A 20,808-nucleotide genomic window follows, 5' to 3' on the forward strand; every position below is an offset into this window, starting at 1 on the left:
TAGCATCCTTTTTGCTAACATTAGGCATAATGCAGAGTGTGGCTGTTCTTTGCCAAGGAACCTTGATGAAGTGATGCCAAACCTTGAGTTTGATGTCATGTGCAGAACTAAAAGCTTAGTAGTTGGAGAGATCAACATGGATTTCACTGATGGCCACAGAATTGCTGAAGTTCATGTGGCAGGAATTAGATTGGCTGCTTCGGTGGTGCAACAGGAAAAGTCATCATATTCATGGCTGTGTTTGAGAGAAGTGTATAGAAAGCATAATTATGTGACAAGACCGGTGCACTGGGTTGTGCACTTTTCAATATGGCGGTGTCAACATTTCAATTAGTTAACTTTTTTTTCTGCACCAAGAAAACTGCAGCTAAATGTTTGCATGTTGGTCATACGGTTCCTGGTCAACGTGGCCCGATTTAGATCCTAAAGGTTATGTACGTTCCAGATGCCATCAAAATAAAAGATTTAACGTTTTAAAAGAAACTGACAGATTACTTGTGAGATATATTACAGCTGTACAGTAGAATAATAGTAATATTAATAATACAGTTATTATTAATACTTTATTATTACTAATGCCATATTACTTTTTTTTCTTTCATGTTATTTTACCAGTAAATAAAAAAATAAAAGGGAATTGTTCATTGTACATTTTTAAAAGAATAACTAAATTGATATTTGATTACCACTATTTTTTAACAATAAATATGTATTAAGTCATAAATTCAAAAAAACTAAAACAGACAAAAATGTATAGGGCTCGATTATTGTAAAAATTGTAACAAATTATATAATTGTTAACGTTTTATTAATTCACTTGATTAAACATTTTATTAAACCATTAAAAAGGATTCGAGAAATAATTAAAATGGAAAACAGAATGTGTGTGTGTGTGGGGGGGGGGTATCAGATTTCATAGGGCCTATGAAATAAAAAAAAATAAAAAAAATTCTTTGTTAAACTTTTCTTTAATTTTTAGACAATTCTTATTTTTATCATAGAACATTGGACTGATTGAAATGATTGAAATGATTTATCCATGTACGTCATTATTACTTTTTTAATTAATGTGCCCTCATATTTTTTTATAAAAAAATAAAAAATGTCCCCTAATTTTTCTCATGACATCTCTTCTCTAATAATGTGTTTACTGTGTGAGGGGTAGAAACTCACAGGAATATCAAATCACAACTATCCAATCAATTCACCATGGACAAAATCAAGTCCCGCCCTACATTTTTTTTTTTTTACAGTTTTACAATGATAAATGTCACAATAGAGAAAAAAAGGCCATTTCAACTTCCATGTTATTCCGACTTAAAAAAAAAAAAAAATTCCTTGGTAAATGATATGTTTCTCTGATTGTTTTGATTCATGAGGAACTTCATGAGTTGTGCAATGACATCTGGTCATCTCATTTTTTTCAAGACTGGTCATAACTTTTTGAATCTGAATAAAAAAAGATCTCCTACTCCTTGAATAATATTGTCTTGATCAGCTCCCTAGTTCAGTAGTCAGGGCACTGATCATTGATTGACTTATGTCCTGATCAGTGCCCTGACAACTGAACCAGGGAACGGATTTGAGACGTACCCATAGTCATACTAAAATCACTCAGATAGAATCTTTTCTGAGCAAATATTGATTTAATTGTGATTCATTTCATTATTTAATCATAATAGTTATTCAGTTTACATATTTAATTCATTGACAGCCCTAATCAGGATGAATGTCAACTCAAGATCAGGATCATCATTTACAGTATGACTTTAGGAAGTGAGTCGTTCTTGAGAGTGAGATCACCAGTTTAATGCCTAATATAAATTCATCAAGCCACTAAACTTCAAGGCTTTGCGAGAGAAGAAATTCATCTGAAATGATTGTCTGGTGGTGTACAGCTGTGCTGATTCTTCTTCTCTCAAACTATAGCAGCCAAAAACGTGCAAACAGTTTATAACGGAAACCTGCTATTAATAGAAGCACTTAGCACAACTGAAGCTATTCACTAAATTTGTGCAATTGGTCAAAAATCCCCACTGTGAGGTGTGCCACAGCTTCCCAAAAATGTTATAGGATATTTTCTCTACTGACCACTTTCATTCTGTGAACCATACCATGGAGAAAAAAAAAAAAAAAACAAGCAAATGAACAAAAGAACAAAAGTTTGCGCAAAAAAAATTTTTTTAAGGAACTTAACATTGCATTAGATTGAAGCGTGTGCCACTACACCAATGAAATTGGCCTTGATGTAGTCAGGTAATGACCGGTAAGCAAGTCAGCTGGACTATAAATAGATGCACAAACATATGTCAACATCTTCTTTGTATTTTTTTTTATGTGTGTGTGTCATTGTTTGTCCTTAGATTTCATCAGTTAGGAGTTTCTGACAGAGGATGATACACGCGATTTGCCATGTGCGTCCTTTGTTTGGGAGTGGAGCATGTGTGGATGTCTCGAGAGAGAGATGGCTGCCCACATTGTGAGCATTTTATGCTAAAAAAGCTCCACTTTTGCCGTGCTTTCTTTGAGGATGCTGGGAGCCTGGCATCTGCGTCCAGTGGTTCAGGTCCTGCGGCTGCTGAGGCAGTTCAGAGATTAAGATCTTGGGGATTACAGGTAGCGGAGAGATCTGAGATGGGAATTCCCCTTTCTCAGTCTTCACCTCCTAACTCGGGAGTTTTCTGGCCAGCTATGCAGCTCCTTCCGATCTGCCTGAGAACATAATAATTGACCGATCTGACTCTGTGGAGTATAATGTGTTTGAAGTTGAGGTGGAAACAATTAGTGAGGACTCTTCCTTCTGCATCCCTGTGTATAAGAAGCTGCTAGAAGTGTTGACCCACACCCCAGCCAGACTTAATGGACTGGGAGGTGGACAAATCGGTAATCACCCTGGGGAGAGTCGATAAGTAATATTTATCAGTTCACAATCTTGCTCCTCTAGAGTCTTCCATTTTTTTTCCCTGATCTCCATCAAGAAGTTTTGAGATATAACATACTCATCTCACGTTGTTACATCTCAGGTCTCTATTTTTCAAATATAACGTAACTAAGTGAGTTTGGGTACAAGAAGATGCCCTGGGTCGAAGAGATGCTAGAGAGCCATCTCTCCCTGGGGGTGGCATCTTCTTTTGACCCACTAAGTCATGCCAGACCACATCATGTCTAGTGTGTAAGCTATACGCAGTGGTAGGCAAAGCCTGTGGGGCCTTATACACTATGGCAGAGTTGCAGGCCTACCAGGTGGATTTGTGGAAGGACTTTGACCCGGTGAGGGACTGTGTCCCGAGACAGTCCATGAGCTCCACCAGGCAATGGATTAAGCCTTCTGTGCCACCAAGTGGACGGCCCACACTTTTGGCATTATATGGCTGTCATGGTTGCCACGGAGTGGCATTTGTCCATGAATCTTTCGGGGATCAGGGAGAGAGATAAAATACTCCTCTTTGGCACTGCATTCGAGACAGTAGTTGAGAGGTTCGGAGTGGCAAAGGTTCAGTCGGCTGCATTCGCTAAGTACATTCCCCACGTAGCTCTGGTCCTTCAGCTCCAAAAGAGCCTAAGGACCCAAACCAAGCACCAGAGGTTGGAGAGATATTCAGAAGGCTAGCATGGCTGCCCACACCTGGTCTCCGAAGAGTCGAGCATCAAAGCGGGGTGCCCTCAGGAGGTCCAGGAGGGATCTCAGAGAAGGCTTAGATAAAAAGAGATGGACCCCTTCCTGGCCCCCATTAGGTGACAATTGGACATAGATGTAGCTTGTTGCACAATTGTTTTTAGAGAAGAAGGAAAAGGGGGATTTATAAGCAGAGAGGTGTGAGAATCCTCATTTTGCTTTTTAACTGCCCTATCCAGCACTGCTAGAGGGGAGATATATGTGAAGATGTTTTCTCCCTGTCGTAGTACTGAAAAAAGAGTTGAGATAATTGATTGAGAACCTGGAGTTGTTAACGGTGCAGTAGCCTGTTCTTTTCCAGTTGGTAGATGTAGGCAGATGCGGCTGCAGCTGCAACCCCATGGTTTATTTATGTTCGTTCTATGTGCTCCATGCATGGCGATGAAGTCAGAAGTGGTTGTAGCTTAGAGGACAGAGTGCTCAGCCTGGTGGTGATAGCAGTGCAGTGGCCTGCCCTCTTTCAGACTGGAGTTGTGGTGGATGCAACTGTAGTTGTGGCACCTTTAATGCCAAGCTTATCACTTCCTTTGCTGAGCCTCTTCAGCCCTATGAGCTTAAGGTGTGTTTCCTAATGAATAGGATGATAGTAGTATTTGAGGCATTGTACTTTGTGTATACTTAACCTTCCCACTTCAATGGAAGCTGTCGGCAGACGTATTCATAGCTCCGGCCTTCCTAGCTGGCAACAAAGTAAGTTCCCACCTAGTTTTTTGCACCCCCTTCAATACTGGAGCTGGAGGCAAGAATATGAATGTAGGCGCATCCATTTATATACGCTTTGCAGCTTGCAAGGTACAGAGTGAACAAAACGGTAAAAGAATAACTATCTGTCATCACCGTGTGACGTCAGCAGGCTTACTTAGGCAAATTCGGGCAAATAGCAGAGAGTAAGCAGGCCATTTGTGGCAACCCACATTGTCAGTTTTCTGTCTAGTTTATTCTGCATTTAATAGCCTGTACTATCATGTTGGCTTTCGATCCTAAGACCAGTGTCAATCAGGTCCTCTGCATCTCCATGCTATATTAGAGTACCAGTGATTGGGTAAGGCGGTGGCCATAGTTGTATGTCTAGAGCCGACTGCCCTGTTAACACTGAATGTGTTGACCACATCAACATATTCCACTATTTGTCCAGAGGATGAGAGTTGTAGTGGTCCCTTGGGGGTGGGAGGTACGAGTCTTTAGGATTACGCCCAGCGAAAGGCAATTAATAAGTAGAGAGCACTTCACTCCCTGTTGTCACTCCGGTTGGTCTAGCTCAGCGGTGATCGAGCAGATGTTCTAGTCGATAGACTCCCCTGATGGCCTGCTAGGAAAGTGGCGGTGGACAGGAGGATGTTAAGTTGTCATTCTGGTCCATTCCTCAAGAGCTCACGAATCCTTTTTAGGAGGACTGAAGGTTAGGCAGGGGGTTGAGAGGTGCTCTCTCCTGCCCTTGGGGTTTGGAAGGTAACGGTACAATAACCTGCCCTCTTCCATTTGGGAGATGTCGGCAGGTACGGCCCCCATGGTTAATGCTCCCCTCAATTGGGTTGCTTTTAGAGTCTAAAAGAGACTGGGTTCGACTCAGTTGCAAGAATACCTGCCCTTTTCCACTTGAAGTTGTTAGTGGTCAAGTTCCACTTCCTCTGTTACGCCCTTTGCATTGTGATAAGGCAGGAACAGCATATCTCTAGTTAGAGATGTTGCAGTGTATACTTAGTCTGTGGACTGTAGCAACCTGCCGTTTTCTATGGAAGTTGTTGGCTGGCGTGATTGTGGTGTCACTTCCTTTGATGCCCCCTCAGCATTGTTTTTACACTGAAGGGAAGAGATTCAAACTTCCTGCTGGTTTAGTGGTAGAGTTAGAGGTGTTTATATATTTAGGGACAGAAGTTCCTGCCCTCATCTATTGAAGTTGTTGGTACGTTGCAGCTGTGGCCCTCACGTTGGGAGGAAAAGGGGACTATCCTTTCCTTCCTGGCCTGGTCTTAGAATTGTGCTTATTCACATCCTTCAACCAGGCATTTGGCAGTATGATGGCATTGGTATTGACGTCCCCATAGCGTCAATCTGACGCAGTGTTGAGTTCCCTTTAAAGGGAACTTCTTAGGGTTATGGATGTAACCATGGTTCCCTGAGAAAGGAAATGATACTATATTGCCATACAATGTGTGTAGTACTCTGCATTGTACTAAAATGCTTAACTTCTACTGAAACCAGAATATTCAACGTCACTTCATATCAATTCTCCTGGTTTTGATGAAGGGGAGAAACAATTTTTTTGATGATTCATATAAATAGCTAGCCACTGAAATAAAATTATTTGTGTTTATTTTGACACAGATTTTATTTAGAAATGCAATATGATAATTTAATTAACTTCATCCTATCTTCAGTACTGCATTTAAACAAGTGGTGTTTGGGTGCTTGAATGTAAACAAATCGTTGTCATTCACTTCCATTGGCTGACTGAATTTTTCATTCTTTGTGGTCGCTCTCCTTTGACGCGCATGTGACCGTTTTGGTGGCTATTTCCTCAACTTTTCCTCCATTTTTCTCACTCTCTACCACTTTTCTTTCTTCCTGAGTTGTTGAGAAACTCTAGTGCTGATGCAGCACATAGCAGCAATGAGGCAGGGCATCCAGTGAGTAAATACGACAACCACTAATGGATTTCAATAGTGAATCAGATCTTATGACAGTCGTCTGAATGTGGTAATGCCATTTCAGTTTTTTTCTTCATCTGTATTTGGGGGTTTAGAGATTTGAGAATCTCTTTGCAAATGGTGGAACACACTGTTTCATTAATTTTTTTGGATTGTGAATTTTAACTAGTATTTGACATTACAAATCTTTTTTTTTTTACAAAGTATACTTAAGGCCTCATCCACATGGAGACGTGTTTAGCTGTATACATAAAAATGTATTGTATCAGCGTTTCATCCAGACGGATCCGGTGTTTTGTGAGCCTGAAACCGATATTTTTTGAAACCGGGTCCCAGAGTGGATAAATCTGAAACTGACACCCTTGTGTTTTCAACAATCTGTATATGTCAAGATACAACTAAAGAAAATTAAAGTTAAAGAAAATGATAATTTATACATGATTATGATAACAAAACCCAAGAGGGGGCAAACCATAAACTAGAAAACCATAAAACTGAAAACATACCAACTGGGAAAAATAAACGGGAAACCGGGAGACGTAGACAAGACAAAGATCCGACAAAGACTGACAAACACAAGGAGCTTATAAAGGGAAGAAATCAAACACTAATCAGATGACAAGGGGGAGGGATCAGACAATGACAGGAGCACATGGTCAACATAACAAAACCCACATGTGCACACAAGACAGGACAGGCATGTGACAGTATATTTTGTGAAACGGTGATGACATCACTGCACATCTTGTACGGTAAAGACTAGAAGGGACACAGCTTTGGGCACCTGGCATGCACACATACAGACCATGTGACCCGTCGCGGAAACCAGGGACACAAGTCGGCAGCACAACTTTCAAGCAAAAAGCGAAAGAAGCATTTTTTTCAAATTTTGTGATTTTCGTTTTTTTGCAGAATCTGTTAGTTGAGATCATGAAGAATCCTCTCTGTTTTTGAGAACGCAGTATTGGTGTATTTAAAAGCGTACATTTTGAGGTTGAAATTGGCTTGTTTTCAGAGATTCTAGCACACAGTAGGGGCGTGTCATTGTCTGTGTGTATTTCCATACGGGATAAGCAGGCTTTTGTTTCTTTTGTTATTGTCCCCGCCCTCCAAGGGAAGCGTGCTTACTTATTATGCAGCGCTCTGGCCGGCTCTAGGTGATATCAACATTCAATGAAGATGGAAGCCGCAAAGATGATCGCACACGAGCTGAACCATGGCTGATACACTGAAAATGTTTCGAAGTACTTCTTCGACAAGCCGGATGCTTATGAACAAGCGCTCACTTGATGGGCATAAAGACAGCGAAATGAGGAAAATCCGTAACTTTGACTGTAAATGCTACTTGAGGAGAAAAGAGAACTCTCTGCATGGGAGACAGTCCAGTAGCCAAAAGCTTTCTCCAGACATTATGTACAACATACGGCTGGATTCTTTAGCTGCGTAAAAAGAGTGGCAGGAATTATTGGACATTTAGAGGCAAACAGACGCACAGTGCAAACTTCGGAGATGCTTACATCCACAAAGAAGACCCCGACAAAGAGAAAGTGTGCTCGAGCAACTTATTTCGTTAGAGGCATCGCGATCTGAAAGAATACTTTTCTGTTTCAAATCTGGTGAGTTTCATTCTAAGAACACGTAGCCTACACGTTATCTCATGTTTAGTCCATGTTTAGACCTTCCCATATCTACCTATTGTTATTAGCTAGCTCAGTTTTAATTGAAATCGTTAGCATCGTATCACTTATCAAAAACCGCCATTACTATAATGGCCTTTTAGATGGTAATGTTAACATCTGCTATTAATTTGAATAATGCTTCAATTGCTTGATTTGACTGATGTGAATGCGGTCCGATTTTTCCTGTTGCGTCTGTCGTTACTAGCAACCATGCAGCTTTACAGGGGGTATGGCTTATCTAAATGAGATGTAAATGAGCCCTATTGTCACTCCCAGCAGGTGAGAACAGGTGAGAACTGCAAAACTTTAGAGGCTGTTTTCTCTCGTTCACACTTTTCTAAAGGCCTAAATTCAGATGGCCACAACTTCTCCAAATATTATCAGATTTCCATGTGTTACACATCGTAAAGCTTGGAGACTACACTTTCAGAATCTGTGAATAACTCAAAATGCTCCAGAACCGACTTGTGTCCCTACTTTCCGTGACTGGTCACATATTGAACCATTGAATTACTGTATTTGCATTATTGTAAAGGTAGGTTTAGGGTTGGGGTAGGTGTTAATAAAACAATCTGGTAAGTAGCAAATGTATTTATTGTTATTTTATCGTGAGATTTTGCTTCACTACATTGCTTTGAGTCGGTTTCAGTGGTTTCGTGTGTACGCAGATATTTCTTGTGATGTGTGTGTGTGTGTGTGTGTGTGTGGGGGGGGGGGGGGGGTCTGATGGAGAAAGCTCCGGTTTTGTGTGGATGTGGCCTAAGTGTGTTAAGAAATACAGGGTAAAACTTATTTTTTAATTTTACAGTGTCCTTGTTACACATTGAATGTGCTTACTATTGAAATATTTGATGCATAATTACATGCACCCAAGCTTAAATAGAAACCCTAACCCTATAGTAAGTACATGTTGGTAATCAATATTACTCAGTATTTGTACAGTAACATTATGACACCTTAAAATAAAGTGTAACCAAACATAGGAATGAGTGGCCATTTATTTCCTTAATATTATATTATCTCCAGGTTATTTCATGTACTTTTAACACTAGATTTGGAGCAACAATTGAGTGCACTTTTTCTCAAATGATAATTAATTATTACTTTTCCCTCAATTTAGAATAATAGTAGAAACATTATGTACTGACACAAATAGAGGGTTATCATGTTATGAACAAAAAGTTTAAGCAAACTCAAAACTATAGTATATTTAAGCTGTGAATTTGACTAGAATTTGAAATTCCAGCTCTGCAAAGCCTGTACACCCTTTCAACCTACCGGTTTTATAAAGATATTTGCAATATAGACATATATTTTCCCACAAAGCTCATTTTAAAGTTTTTGAGACCATGATAAACATAAATTCAGCTGCATGTCAGCAGCTTACTTGTCCAAACAGCTCAAGTTTTGCTGAACACAAGCTCAGGCGTGGCTCTCAGACATATGGATGTGATTAGCATATGTGAACTCCAGAGAGACGTATGCCTGCTCTTCACATCAGATTGACGGTTGTCATGTGGGGAGGGCTTTTTTCCTCTTTGTTCAGCAGAGGAAGAAATGATTGTATGGATTTATCATAAAGGAATTTCAACTCCTCCTGTAAACAATATGTGCTGGAGTCATGTTCGTGGCAGCTTTTACTTGTTCTCTTCTCAGTTCCTCAAATCCTCTACTGTTACTTTGAGAGGCTGATTTACTCTTTTATTAAAAACACTGAGTCTCATTCGCTAACCATTATGCAAATTATTCATATTTATACGTACAGGAGAAAAAAATGCATTAGCCTAATTCACAACAATATGTACGCACATGAATTTGTTCTTAAACTTGTTCTAATGTTAATGAATTTGGAGTATTCTGAATGCGCAAGGTTATCAATCTGCATAAAACACTCCTAAACCATTTCCAGATAAGCAAAACAAAGATGTTCTTTTGCTTGAGAGCAAGAACCTCGAGCAATGCCAAGGTAAACACCCTTTACATACCCAGATTACAGACCTCTGATACCAGCTGTGTGTCTGCGTTATGCAGAGGATCTTTGCAGCTCAAGCTATATTGCACCTTCTCTTACTCTTCTGCTGTGTCTGTAAGGCCACCCTGAGTTTGTAATATTCACGTACATGTGGTTTTAGTTGTTCCTTCTTTTTTTCCTGGCAATTTATAATACACTTTAGAATGAAACTTGTTGATGAATCATGATTTGTTCATGGAAATGTTCATACACAGACTTCAGTAACACTTTATTTTGATGGTTTCTTTTGAAAGAAGTAACTTTGCAACTACATGTCAACTAATTTTCATTAGATTTTTAGTAGACGGCCTGCTAAATATCTGTTAACTCTTTATTGTGAAGCTCAACTGACTATAAGTAACTTTGCAACTAAATGTCAACTTTATTCTAATCCTAACCCTACTAGTCTACTAATACTCGACTAACACTGTAATGAGAGTTAATAGATAGACATGTGGGATCAACATTACTTACAGTCAACAGAATGTGTTAAAGGGATCATTAAAAATGAAAGGGGTCCTATATAGCTAAAACTAAGTTTTAGCTCAAAATACCTCACAGATAATGTTTTTAAAGCATGCTAAAGATAATTTTTTTGAGGGTGAGCAAAATCGTGCCATTTTTTGCTTCCCTTTAAATGCAAATGAGCTGCAGACCAATCACACTTCTCTGTCTGACAATCCCATGGACGAGTTTGGGTTTGGGTTTGGCGGTTGCCAAGAGAACGCAACTTGTCTGATTGCATTGTGCCAAGTGTAAAGTTTGGTGGAGGGGGGATTATGGTGTGGGTTGTTTTTCAGGTGTTGGGCAACACAACCCTGTTTCATGACTTGAAATAATATCACCCATTAAATTTATTTTCCTATCAAGATATTTACAGGGAGGGCAGAATTATTAGGCAAGTTGTATTTTTGAGGATTCATTTTATTATTGAACAACAACCATGTTCTCAATGAACACAAAAAACTCATTAATATCAAAGCTGAATATTTTTTAGTTTTAGTTTTTAGTTTTAGCTATTTTAGGGGGATATCTGTGTGTGCAGGTGACTATTACTGTGCATAATTATTAGGTAACTTAACAAAAAACAAATTTATACCCATTTCAGTTATTTATTTTTACCAGTGAAACCAATATAACATCTCAACATTCACAAATATACATTTCTGACATTCAAAAACCAAACAAAAACAAATCAGTGACCAATATAGCCACCTTTCTTTGCAAGGACACTCAAAAGCCTGCTATCCATGGATTCTGTCAGTGTTTTGATCTGTTCACCATCAACATTGCGTGCAGCAGCAACCACAGCCTCCCAGACACTGTTCAGAGAGGTGTACTGTTTCCCCTCCTTGTAAATCGCACATTTGATGATGGACCACAGGTTCTCAATGGGGTTCAGATCAGGTGAACAAGAAGGCCATATCATTAGATTTTCTTCTTTTATACCCTTTCTTGCCAGCCACGCTGTGGAGTACTTGGACGCGTGTGATGGAACATTGTCCTGCATGAAAATCATGTTTTTCTTGAAGGATGCAGACTTCTTCCTGTACCACTGCTTAAAGAAGGTGTCTTCCAGAAACTGGCAGCAGGACTGGGAGTTGAGCTTGACTCCATCCTCAACCCGAAAAGGCCCCACAAGCTCATCTTTGATGATACCAGCCCAAACCAGTACTCCACCTCCACCTTGCTGGCGTCTGAGTCGGACTGGAGCTCTCTGCCCTTTACCAATCCAGCCACGGGCCCATCCATCTGGCCCATCGAGACTCACTCTCATTTCATCAGTCCATAAAACCTTAGAAAAATCAGTCTTGAGATATGTCTTGGGCCAGTCTTGACGTTTCAGCTTGTGTGTCTTGTTCAGTGGTGGTTGTCTTTCTGCCTTTCTTACCTTGGCCATGTCTCTGAGTATTGCACACCTTGTGCTTTTGGGCACTCCAGTGATGTTGCAGCTCTGAAATATGGCCAAACTGGTGGCAAGTGGCATCTTGGCAGCTGCACGCTTGACTTTTCTCAGTTCACGGGCAGTAATTTTGCGCCTTGGTTTTTCCACACGCTTCTTGCGACCCTGTTGACTATTTTGAATGAAACGCTTGATTGTTCGATGATCACGCTTCAGAAGCTTGGCTATTTTAAGACTGCTGCATCCCTCTGCAATATTCTCACTATTTTTGACTTTTCTGAGCCTGTCAAGTCCTTCTTTTGACCCATTTTGCCAAAGGAAAGGAAGTTGCCTAATAATTATGCACACCTGATATAGGGTGTTGATGTCATTAGACCACACCCCTTCTCATTACAGAGATGCACATCACCTAATATGCTTAATTGGCAGTAGGCTTTCCAGCCTATACAGCTTGGAGTAAGACAACATGCATAACGAGGATGATGTGGTCAAAATACTCATTTGCCTAATAATTCTGCACTCCCTGTATGTTGATAGGTTTACGGCATGGAAGACCATGGTTAAGCAAATATAGTTAAAAGCTACATTAACGATGTTCAAATGAAATATGATTGTTTTTACAATCTTTGTAACCACATAATTTCAGTACTTTCATTTGTTTTGATGATTTTACTTTTATTCTAAAATGTTGAAAATTGTAAGTAAGTATGAGTAGCTGTGTATTTTTTTATTAATGGTAGTTTTTGTACAATTTTAAAATATAAAAGGGTATTATAACATTTAAAGTCATTTATATGACTCACAGGCCTACGAGACCGTGTCAGAGACCACTGGTCTATGAAGTCCTTTGCATTATGAAGCTATCAGGTTTTATTTTTGAAACCGTAATGTGGAGCGATAAAATGAAATCTCAGAAGAGGCAGACACTGCTGTTATGGACCCATGCAGCTCATTTGTTTGTGCGGAAGAGGAAATAAAGAGTTTTATCTACGTGCCGTCATTCAGACAGTGCTGAGTCACAGTAGAAGACATTGTTCCTCAGCTTAATGATTTGGCCAACAACAGTAAAAGCTTTGTCTGGCAGAATGACAGTCTCTCGCTGCTTCGTCATTAGTCTCAAAAAGACGAGTGAGAACCGAGGCACTATTAAGGTTTAACATTTAAATGTGTCAGTGCATTCCTTTAGTGCTGTTTACGGTAAAGTGTATGTTAAAAAACAGTGAGGCTCTCTGTTTTCATTACATCTGTTGTTTTTATTTGCTCAATTAGCCTCGCATCATGCAGTTCCCCTCAGCCATTTGCAACTCATTACACAGGCTGTATAACTCATCATTATATTTCTGAGCAAAATTAATCACTCAACATAATTATGTGACCTGAAATGCCAAACTTAGGCTTATTATAAAAACGTGCCTCTACCTACATTTTTGTAAAACTCAATAACATCCTATACGTACAGTTCACAGTTTTCACATAATGATTGCAGGGGCAGATTATCAAATAAACTATTTTCATGTGGTTCCTTGCACAATACAAGGCCTCAAAACACTTTTATCAAAGTGCATCATTTGTAAACTAATAAATTTTGATGTTTGTATCACATAACCAGTAGCCTGACAAGCCAGACCCACATCAAGATGTTTGGTCTGGAAACTCACCATTGACAGCTCAATCCGAGGGGCGGATAAACGGTTGTCTTTCAAACTCCCTCTGCACGTGATAGGATAGCGCTACACCAACCAGAGCAACGAAGGTGAAGCGGAGCTCGTTGACAGATTAAACATTCGCCGTATCCGGTCAGCAAAACTCTGAACACATCTTCCCTTTTTAAGAATGACTTCAGTGCCGTTCTTTGTTCTTTTCTCAGAGAAAAGCTTAACTCCAAGTCTTCCAGAGTCGCGGTCAAAGCTGATTCAACAGACCGCCGTTCGCCAGTTTCTGTGTTTACTAGAAGCACGCAAACACAACTCGGCCGTCGTCATTATGGCCCCACCCACCGACTCTATACACGATGTGATTGGCCCGGCAAGAGTTAGGGGATTACAGCTCAGAAGGGTATTGAGAGTTGCTAGACGACACTCCTGGCCAGATTATATTTGCTGCCGCTAGGGTGCGTCTAGATTTCTAGGCTACATAACCAGCTCAACATGTATAGCTTTTCACGATTAAATAGATCAAAGACTTTTAACACCAAGCTAAAATGACATGGTTTTTGTCCAGTCATCAGTTTCTGATAAACTTGCGCTGTTTAATTGACAGCTCCAGCAATTGTAAAGGGAGCGTTCTTTGATTGCTTTTTATATATAATTTATTCACATTTTAAATAACAGATTATTTTCATCCCACTAAGAGAAAAGATGTGAAGCTGAGTCTTTAGTCAGTGGTTTGATTTACTGACACATAGACAAAGAACATCTGACTGTACATGAATCATTACATATCAGAAATCCCTGATCACCGATCAGGCATTAGAATTAACACGGTTACTTACATGCTGTTTGCAAAGCCTGTGCAGAAATTGCGACTGATTTACCAAGGAATCCACAGTGAAATATATCTAATACAAATAAATAATGCTCCACTGGGACTCACATTGTTGAAAATAAGTAAGCACATCCCTAGCATTGAGGATCCTTTGGAAGGTGACATTATTTGTAGTCAATCCTGTGTGGCTCTTCTCTCCTCATCATCTCACTAACACTCCAGTGGGCGTGGCCAAAGGTGTGATATTAAAGTGGGCGTTGATCTTCTTCTGCAGAGGCGGATCTTTCACAAATCTATTATAGGCTCATTCCACAACCAGTCGATCTGTGGGCTTGGTTACAATAAAAGCTGTTTTTGGACTAGCAAGGACGTTTTCAGTTCTGGAACTTACAGGATATTCTTATTCGCCTTATTCACCTGGCGGCCATTTTGAAAACTCTTAACGCCGTTGAGGGGTACACAAACCCGGAAGCTGGACTCCGATACGGTACTAATCAGTAGCAGCATTTCTGCATTTTACTGCAGACGAAGTTCGAAAGACTCAAGCAATAGCAAGACTGGGACATGTCAAGTCAGGTTTATTTAGCGCTTTTACAATGCCGATTGTTCCAAAGCAGCTTCGCGGTGTTAAACAGGACAATATTGCATCAACATTTGATTCGGCTGTAGTCATTCTGGAGAAAACGGTGATGTTATCAGCTTATTTTAATTTATCATATAGTGTCAATGTGGGCAGATCAGTATTATAGTTGATACAGTTAATTTACATGTGGGAGATGTGTGTATGTATAAGCTACTGGATCTTCATATATGTAAAATAAAATAAAATAAAATACACATGGATGATGTCTTTCATAACTTTACAACTGGTCGGAACATCAGAAAGAAATAAGTCATTCGAAAACATTGATAGGCACACTGGTCTAGGTTTGTAAATGGTAACTATGTACATTTATTGGTATGGAGGAATACAAATAATAATAATAATAATAATAATAATGCATTTTATTTAACAGCGCCTTTCAAAACACCCAAGGTCACTTTACAGGGAAAAACAGCAATAACAATATAAATACATAAATCAACACACTTAAAACACACATGCATCATAGAGACAGAAAAATAAGTAGTAAATCATAAAAAAGCCTGTGTAAAAAGGTAGGTCTTAAGACGAGATTTAAAAGTATGCAGACTGTCAATATTACGGATATCGAGAGGGAGAGAGTTCCACAAGCGAGGGGCCGCATGGCTAAAAGTTCTAGCTCCCATGGTCTTTAAGCGTATACGTGGTAAGACAAGAGAGAGTGATAGTGAGGATCGTAAAGTGCGTGAAGGAGTGTAAATATGAAGAAGATCAGTAAGATAGGGAGGAGCTAGACTGTGAAGTGCCTTGAATGTGAGAAGCAGGATTTTGAAGTCAATTCTATATTTCACTGGAAGCCAGTGAAGTTGCTGGAGAGTTGGTGAAATGTGCATGGTAGAAGGAGTTCTAGTAAGAACACGAGCCGCAGAGTTCTGAACCAACTGAAGTTTATGGAGAAGTTTGGAAGGAAGACCAGTAAGAAGAGCGTTGCAGTAATCAATACGTGAGGTAACTAGTGCATTAATGAGAATTGCAGTGTTGTTCATTGAAAGGGATAGACGAAGGCGATTAATATTACGCAGATGAAAATAAGCGGTACGTGTAATATTATTAATATGGGCTTCAAATGAAAGTGTGCTATCCAGAATTACACCCAAACTCTTAACCTGTGAAGAGGGATAAATGAGATGTTGATCAATATCCACAGGTATATAATCAGAGTTTGTCAATGTGGATTTTGTCCCTACAAGTAGGACCTCGGTTTTGCTACTATTAAGCTTAAGGAAGTTAGCTGAGAGCCAGTCTTTAATTTCAGCCAAACAACGGGACAAGAGAGGTGGTGGAAAAAAGTCAGAGGTTTTGGAAGATAAGTATAGCTGGGTGTCATCGGCATAGCAGTGAAAGTGAATGCCATATTTCCTGAAAATATGACCAAGTGGAAGTAGATAGATAATGAATAAAAGTGGACCCAAAACAGAGCCCTGAGGAACACCAGTAGTGACTGTCGATGATCTTGATCGGAAGTGCTTTAATTGGACAAACTGAGTACGGCCAGAGAGATACGATATAAACCAGGACAGGGGTATGCCAGTGATCCCAATAGAAACTAACCTGTCAAGGAGTATTTTGTGCGAGATGGTGTCGAAGGCCGCACTCAGGTCGAGAAGGACAAGAATGGTTAATAAACCAGAGTCAGCTGCCAACAACAAGTCATTAGTGATTTTGACAAGAGCTGTCTCTGTACTGTGGTGCGGACGAAAGCCAGATTGAAACTGCTCAAACAGGTTATTTTTGGACAGATGATCATTTACCTGTGTTGCAACACATTTTTCCAGAATTTTAGAGATGAATGGCAAATTAGAAATCGGACGGTAATTATCTAGGTTAGATGGATCCGCCCCTGGTTTCTTAAGGATTGGAGTAATAATAGCAGATTTGAAATAGGAGGGTACATAGCCAGAAGCAAGTGAACAATGGATAATTTTAGAAATTAATGTAGATAAAGATGGTAAACAGGCTTTGACTAAGTGAGTTGGCAGAGGATCAAGCCAACAGGTAGTAGGCTTGGATTCCCGGATAAGACGCAGTATCTCCGCATCAGTTGGTAATAAAAAAGAAGAGAGACCAGAGTGTGGGGACACTTGAAAAACTGAGCAGCAGTAGTTATAACCTATGTTACTAGCAAGTATTTGTTGGTGAATATTTTTAATCTTAGACTCAAAAAAAGTCATAAAATTGTCACATAGTGTGGTAGAATACATGTCTGATGGCAGAGAATCCGGTGGTCGTAAGATATTTTTTACCACAGAAAAAAGAGATCTTGAATTTGTTTCTCTGGCTCCAATTAAAATAGAGTAATAATCAGATTTAGCTTTAGATAGTGCATCCTTATAAAGTTGGACATGTTCAGAAAGCATTTGTTTATGTACAGTGAGACCAGATTTGGCATACAGACGCTCTAACCGACGACCTTTAGTTTTAAGTTGACGAAGTTCTGGGGTAAACCATGGAGCAGAATGAATGAAAGAGACAGTCCGGGTTTTCACAGGTGCATAATCATCCAAAATCTTAGTTAGTCCATTGTTATAATAAGAAACCAGTACATCAGCATCAGTAAAATCAGCTTTGCTGGAAAAGATGGCAAGTTCATCAGAGAAAGAAGACACATCAATGTTCTTAATGTTCCGGAATTGGATAGAACGACACAGATTTACCTTAAAAACTGTCAGTTGGATGCAGAAAGACACAAGTAGATGGTCTGATATGGACAAGTCGAAAACAGAGCAATTATACGGAATAATGCCAGAACAGCAAATTAGATCAAGGATATGCCCTTTAGAATGGGTGGGCAAGTTAGTGAATTGCAGCATACCAAAACTATCCAGACAGGATAGAAAATCACTTGTACTTGTGTTGGTGACTTCATCTATATGAATGTTAAAGTCCCCCAGCATGATAACATTCGGAGACATGGGACATATGTAAGTCAGAAGCTCAGAAAGTTCAGTTAAAAAGAAGGGATTGCTCTTAGGGGGGCGGTAGATAGACATGAGAATGGTAGGAATAGCCCCATTGATTTTTAGGGCAATCGATTCAAATGAAGAATATGTAGGCACAATTAGCTGGGATACTTTCCATTTTTCTTTATGAAGTATTGCCAAACCCCCTCCCCGTCCAGTAGCGCGGGATTTACAAATAAAGGCATAACCCGGAGGAACAGACTGGTTAAGATGGAGAAAATCATCCTGTTTCTGCCAAGTCTCAGTTAAACAGAGGAAATCAAACTTACGGTCAGACAGCATATCATGCACCAGAGGTCCTTTATTGGAGAGTGATCGTACGTTGAGTAATCCAAAGGAGAGATTGTTTTTTCCAGTATCGTTGCCAACCGATCTGGCCAAATTGGTTAGTACACCATGATCAACAGTGCGTGTAGACCTCCTTGCTGGACGTGGATTCGACGACCAGAATGACCGTATTGAGCACGAGTCATCGATGGTGTAACTTCGTCGAGACCCACGATGACTGTACGGTCGACGTGGTTGATACGCAACATCTGGATGGAAATGTAAAGCTGACGGGAGTTCAAAAGGACGGGAGCGGAGCTGGAGAAGTTCCGCCGCAGAATATTGAAGGATCAACACTGCAGGGTGGTATATTGCAGAGAGGATGACCCAGACGTAGTTAATCCATACAAGCAGTCCGATGATCTTCATAGTTGCTTCCCGCGCCAAAGGCACCTCGAGTGAAGAATCAGAGGTCAGTAACCGGCAGGCAAACCGGCAGCCGCGAGAAGTATCACACAGATCAGCTGATAGCGTGCGGTGGTCCGAACTCGCTGTAGTCAGCGTAACAGGCAGATCACAGATAGATGATGGCTATAAAACAGCTTAAAACAGCAATAAAACAACTACTAAAAGTCAAATATCCAGGAGCAGCGGCAGCAGGTAGCGCCAGCGTTCACCCCGGATATGACGCCCCTTCTTCCCAAATGGCCTGCTTGTATATTGTAAGTATGGAAAAACGTACCAGAAAAGGGCAGAACATTAAAAATTACATTAGGAGCAAAATTAAAAAATATTAACAACAAAAAAACTATATACATAAACATATTATCAGTGATGCATTACATGATTTGTTACACACAGCAGGCAGAAAGTGAGTGACACAGAATGCTGCTACTGATTAGTACCGTATCGAGTCCAGCTTCCGGGTTTGTGTACCCCTCAACGGCGTTAGAGTTTTCAAAATGGCCGCCAGGTGAATAAGGCGAATAGTATGGTGACCAATGTCAGAAGCTCAAGGAAAATTAGATTTCTCAGTTCAGTTAAATTTTGCTGAAATGTCGCCACAGGGACGTATTTCCAATGAGCATGGGTTGAAGATGACAGTTATTTTTCACTGGTTAGCTTTATGTTGGGTATTGCATTATGAGTAAATCATTAGGCCTTTCGGATTTCAGAACTGCTGTGCTGGAAAACGTTGCTCAGCTGATGAATTCAAGCTCTGCTATAGTCATTAGCGAATGAATGTGTAAAATGCACATATGATCTACTTTAACGCACTTTGGAAAGGCACAGGTGTGATTTCATTGGTCCGCAGCTGCTTTTGGACTGGAATAAGGGCCTACAGATGGGAGGAAAATGTTAATTGGTGCCAGTGAAGAAAATAACGTATAGCTGTAATTGATCGTTACAGGGTATTCTGGCCTGGAGTGTAAACGGAGGGAAGTGTAGGGAATAAAAATGTTCCACTATGTCAGTAGGTCTATGTAGAGCAGGCCACGCAGGGAGAGGGAATGACCATTTGTTGAATGGATTATAATCAATGACTGCTGGCTTTTCTCTATCCAGTCAATCCCTGATTGATTCGTTCAAGTCCTGCCCTAGATTTTTCTTCTATACTGTCTTACTCAGACATTTGACATTGTAGAACTAAAATGAGTTGTCAATTCATGTTGATGTTCAGTTTTTCTATATTGTTGTCTAGATGGAGCTTCTGGATAAATTCCCTGTGGAAGGTGGACAGAAGGATCCCAAACGCAGAATCATTCCCTTTTTACCAGGTAAACATCATTCCAGAATGCCCCATTGCATACAGATAAGTCAAGTCATAGACTACAGAAATACACCAATCTCTTTCTTACGTGCTGCTTCTTGGAATCCCTTCTCTGCCACTTCTTGCTTTCATACAGGAAATGCTGTTAACTTGTAATTTCGTTTTTCACTAGGCATAGGCTATATGTGGTTATCAGCAGTTTCTGCTACAAAGTACAGACCACTTAGTAGAAACAGTGAATTTGCCAGGAGATACCACTGTGGTGCCACTGATCTTTGTTAATTCTGACAACATGATCTAAATATCCCCATATGCAAAAAAATTACAAAAAAAGTGTACTTCAAGTTCATTTTAAGTAAACTTGAGTATCAAGTTCAAGTATATTGTCCAAAAATAACTTATGTTTTAGTAGTGTTTCAATCCTTCTTGGAACTAAATAGGTCAATTTTTGGTCTTTCAGTACACAAATAGTTCATAAGTTTTTATTTTCCATTGCAACTACACTATAAGAACTTATAAGTGTACTGTTGGTTTACTAGATATTTTATATATGGTAAATGGTAAATGGACTGCATTTATATAGCGCTTTTAACAGACCCTATGGCCATCCAAAGTGCTTTACATATTGTCTCACATTCACCCATTCATACACTTATTCATACACCGACGGCGATGTAGGCGGAGGCGGAGGCTTGTCTACGGACCCAATGCTGTCCCGAGCTTAAAACTGACTTCATAATAGCTTGTAATTTTCTCACTCAAACCA

At 39.9% G+C, this 20,808-nt stretch overlaps 1 protein-coding gene across 4 annotated transcripts in view; it reads left to right on the top strand.

The window, feature by feature from the left end:
* sh3pxd2b (SH3 and PX domains 2B) overlaps nt 1-20,808 on the top strand; it is a 142,980-nt gene that overhangs the window by 16,978 nt on the left and 105,194 nt on the right. For all 4 annotated transcript variants that reach the window (XM_067422798.1, XM_067422800.1, XM_067422801.1 and 1 more), the window contains exon 3: nt 19,974-20,049. In XM_067422798.1, the coding sequence (XP_067278899.1) occupies nt 19,974-20,049 (76 nt within the window). The remainder of the gene's footprint in view (nt 1-19,973; nt 20,050-20,808) is intronic.

This window comes from Pseudorasbora parva, chromosome 18 (assembly GCF_024679245.1).
Source record: "Pseudorasbora parva isolate DD20220531a chromosome 18, ASM2467924v1, whole genome shotgun sequence".
Taxonomy (NCBI): domain Eukaryota; kingdom Metazoa; phylum Chordata; class Actinopteri; order Cypriniformes; family Gobionidae; genus Pseudorasbora; species Pseudorasbora parva.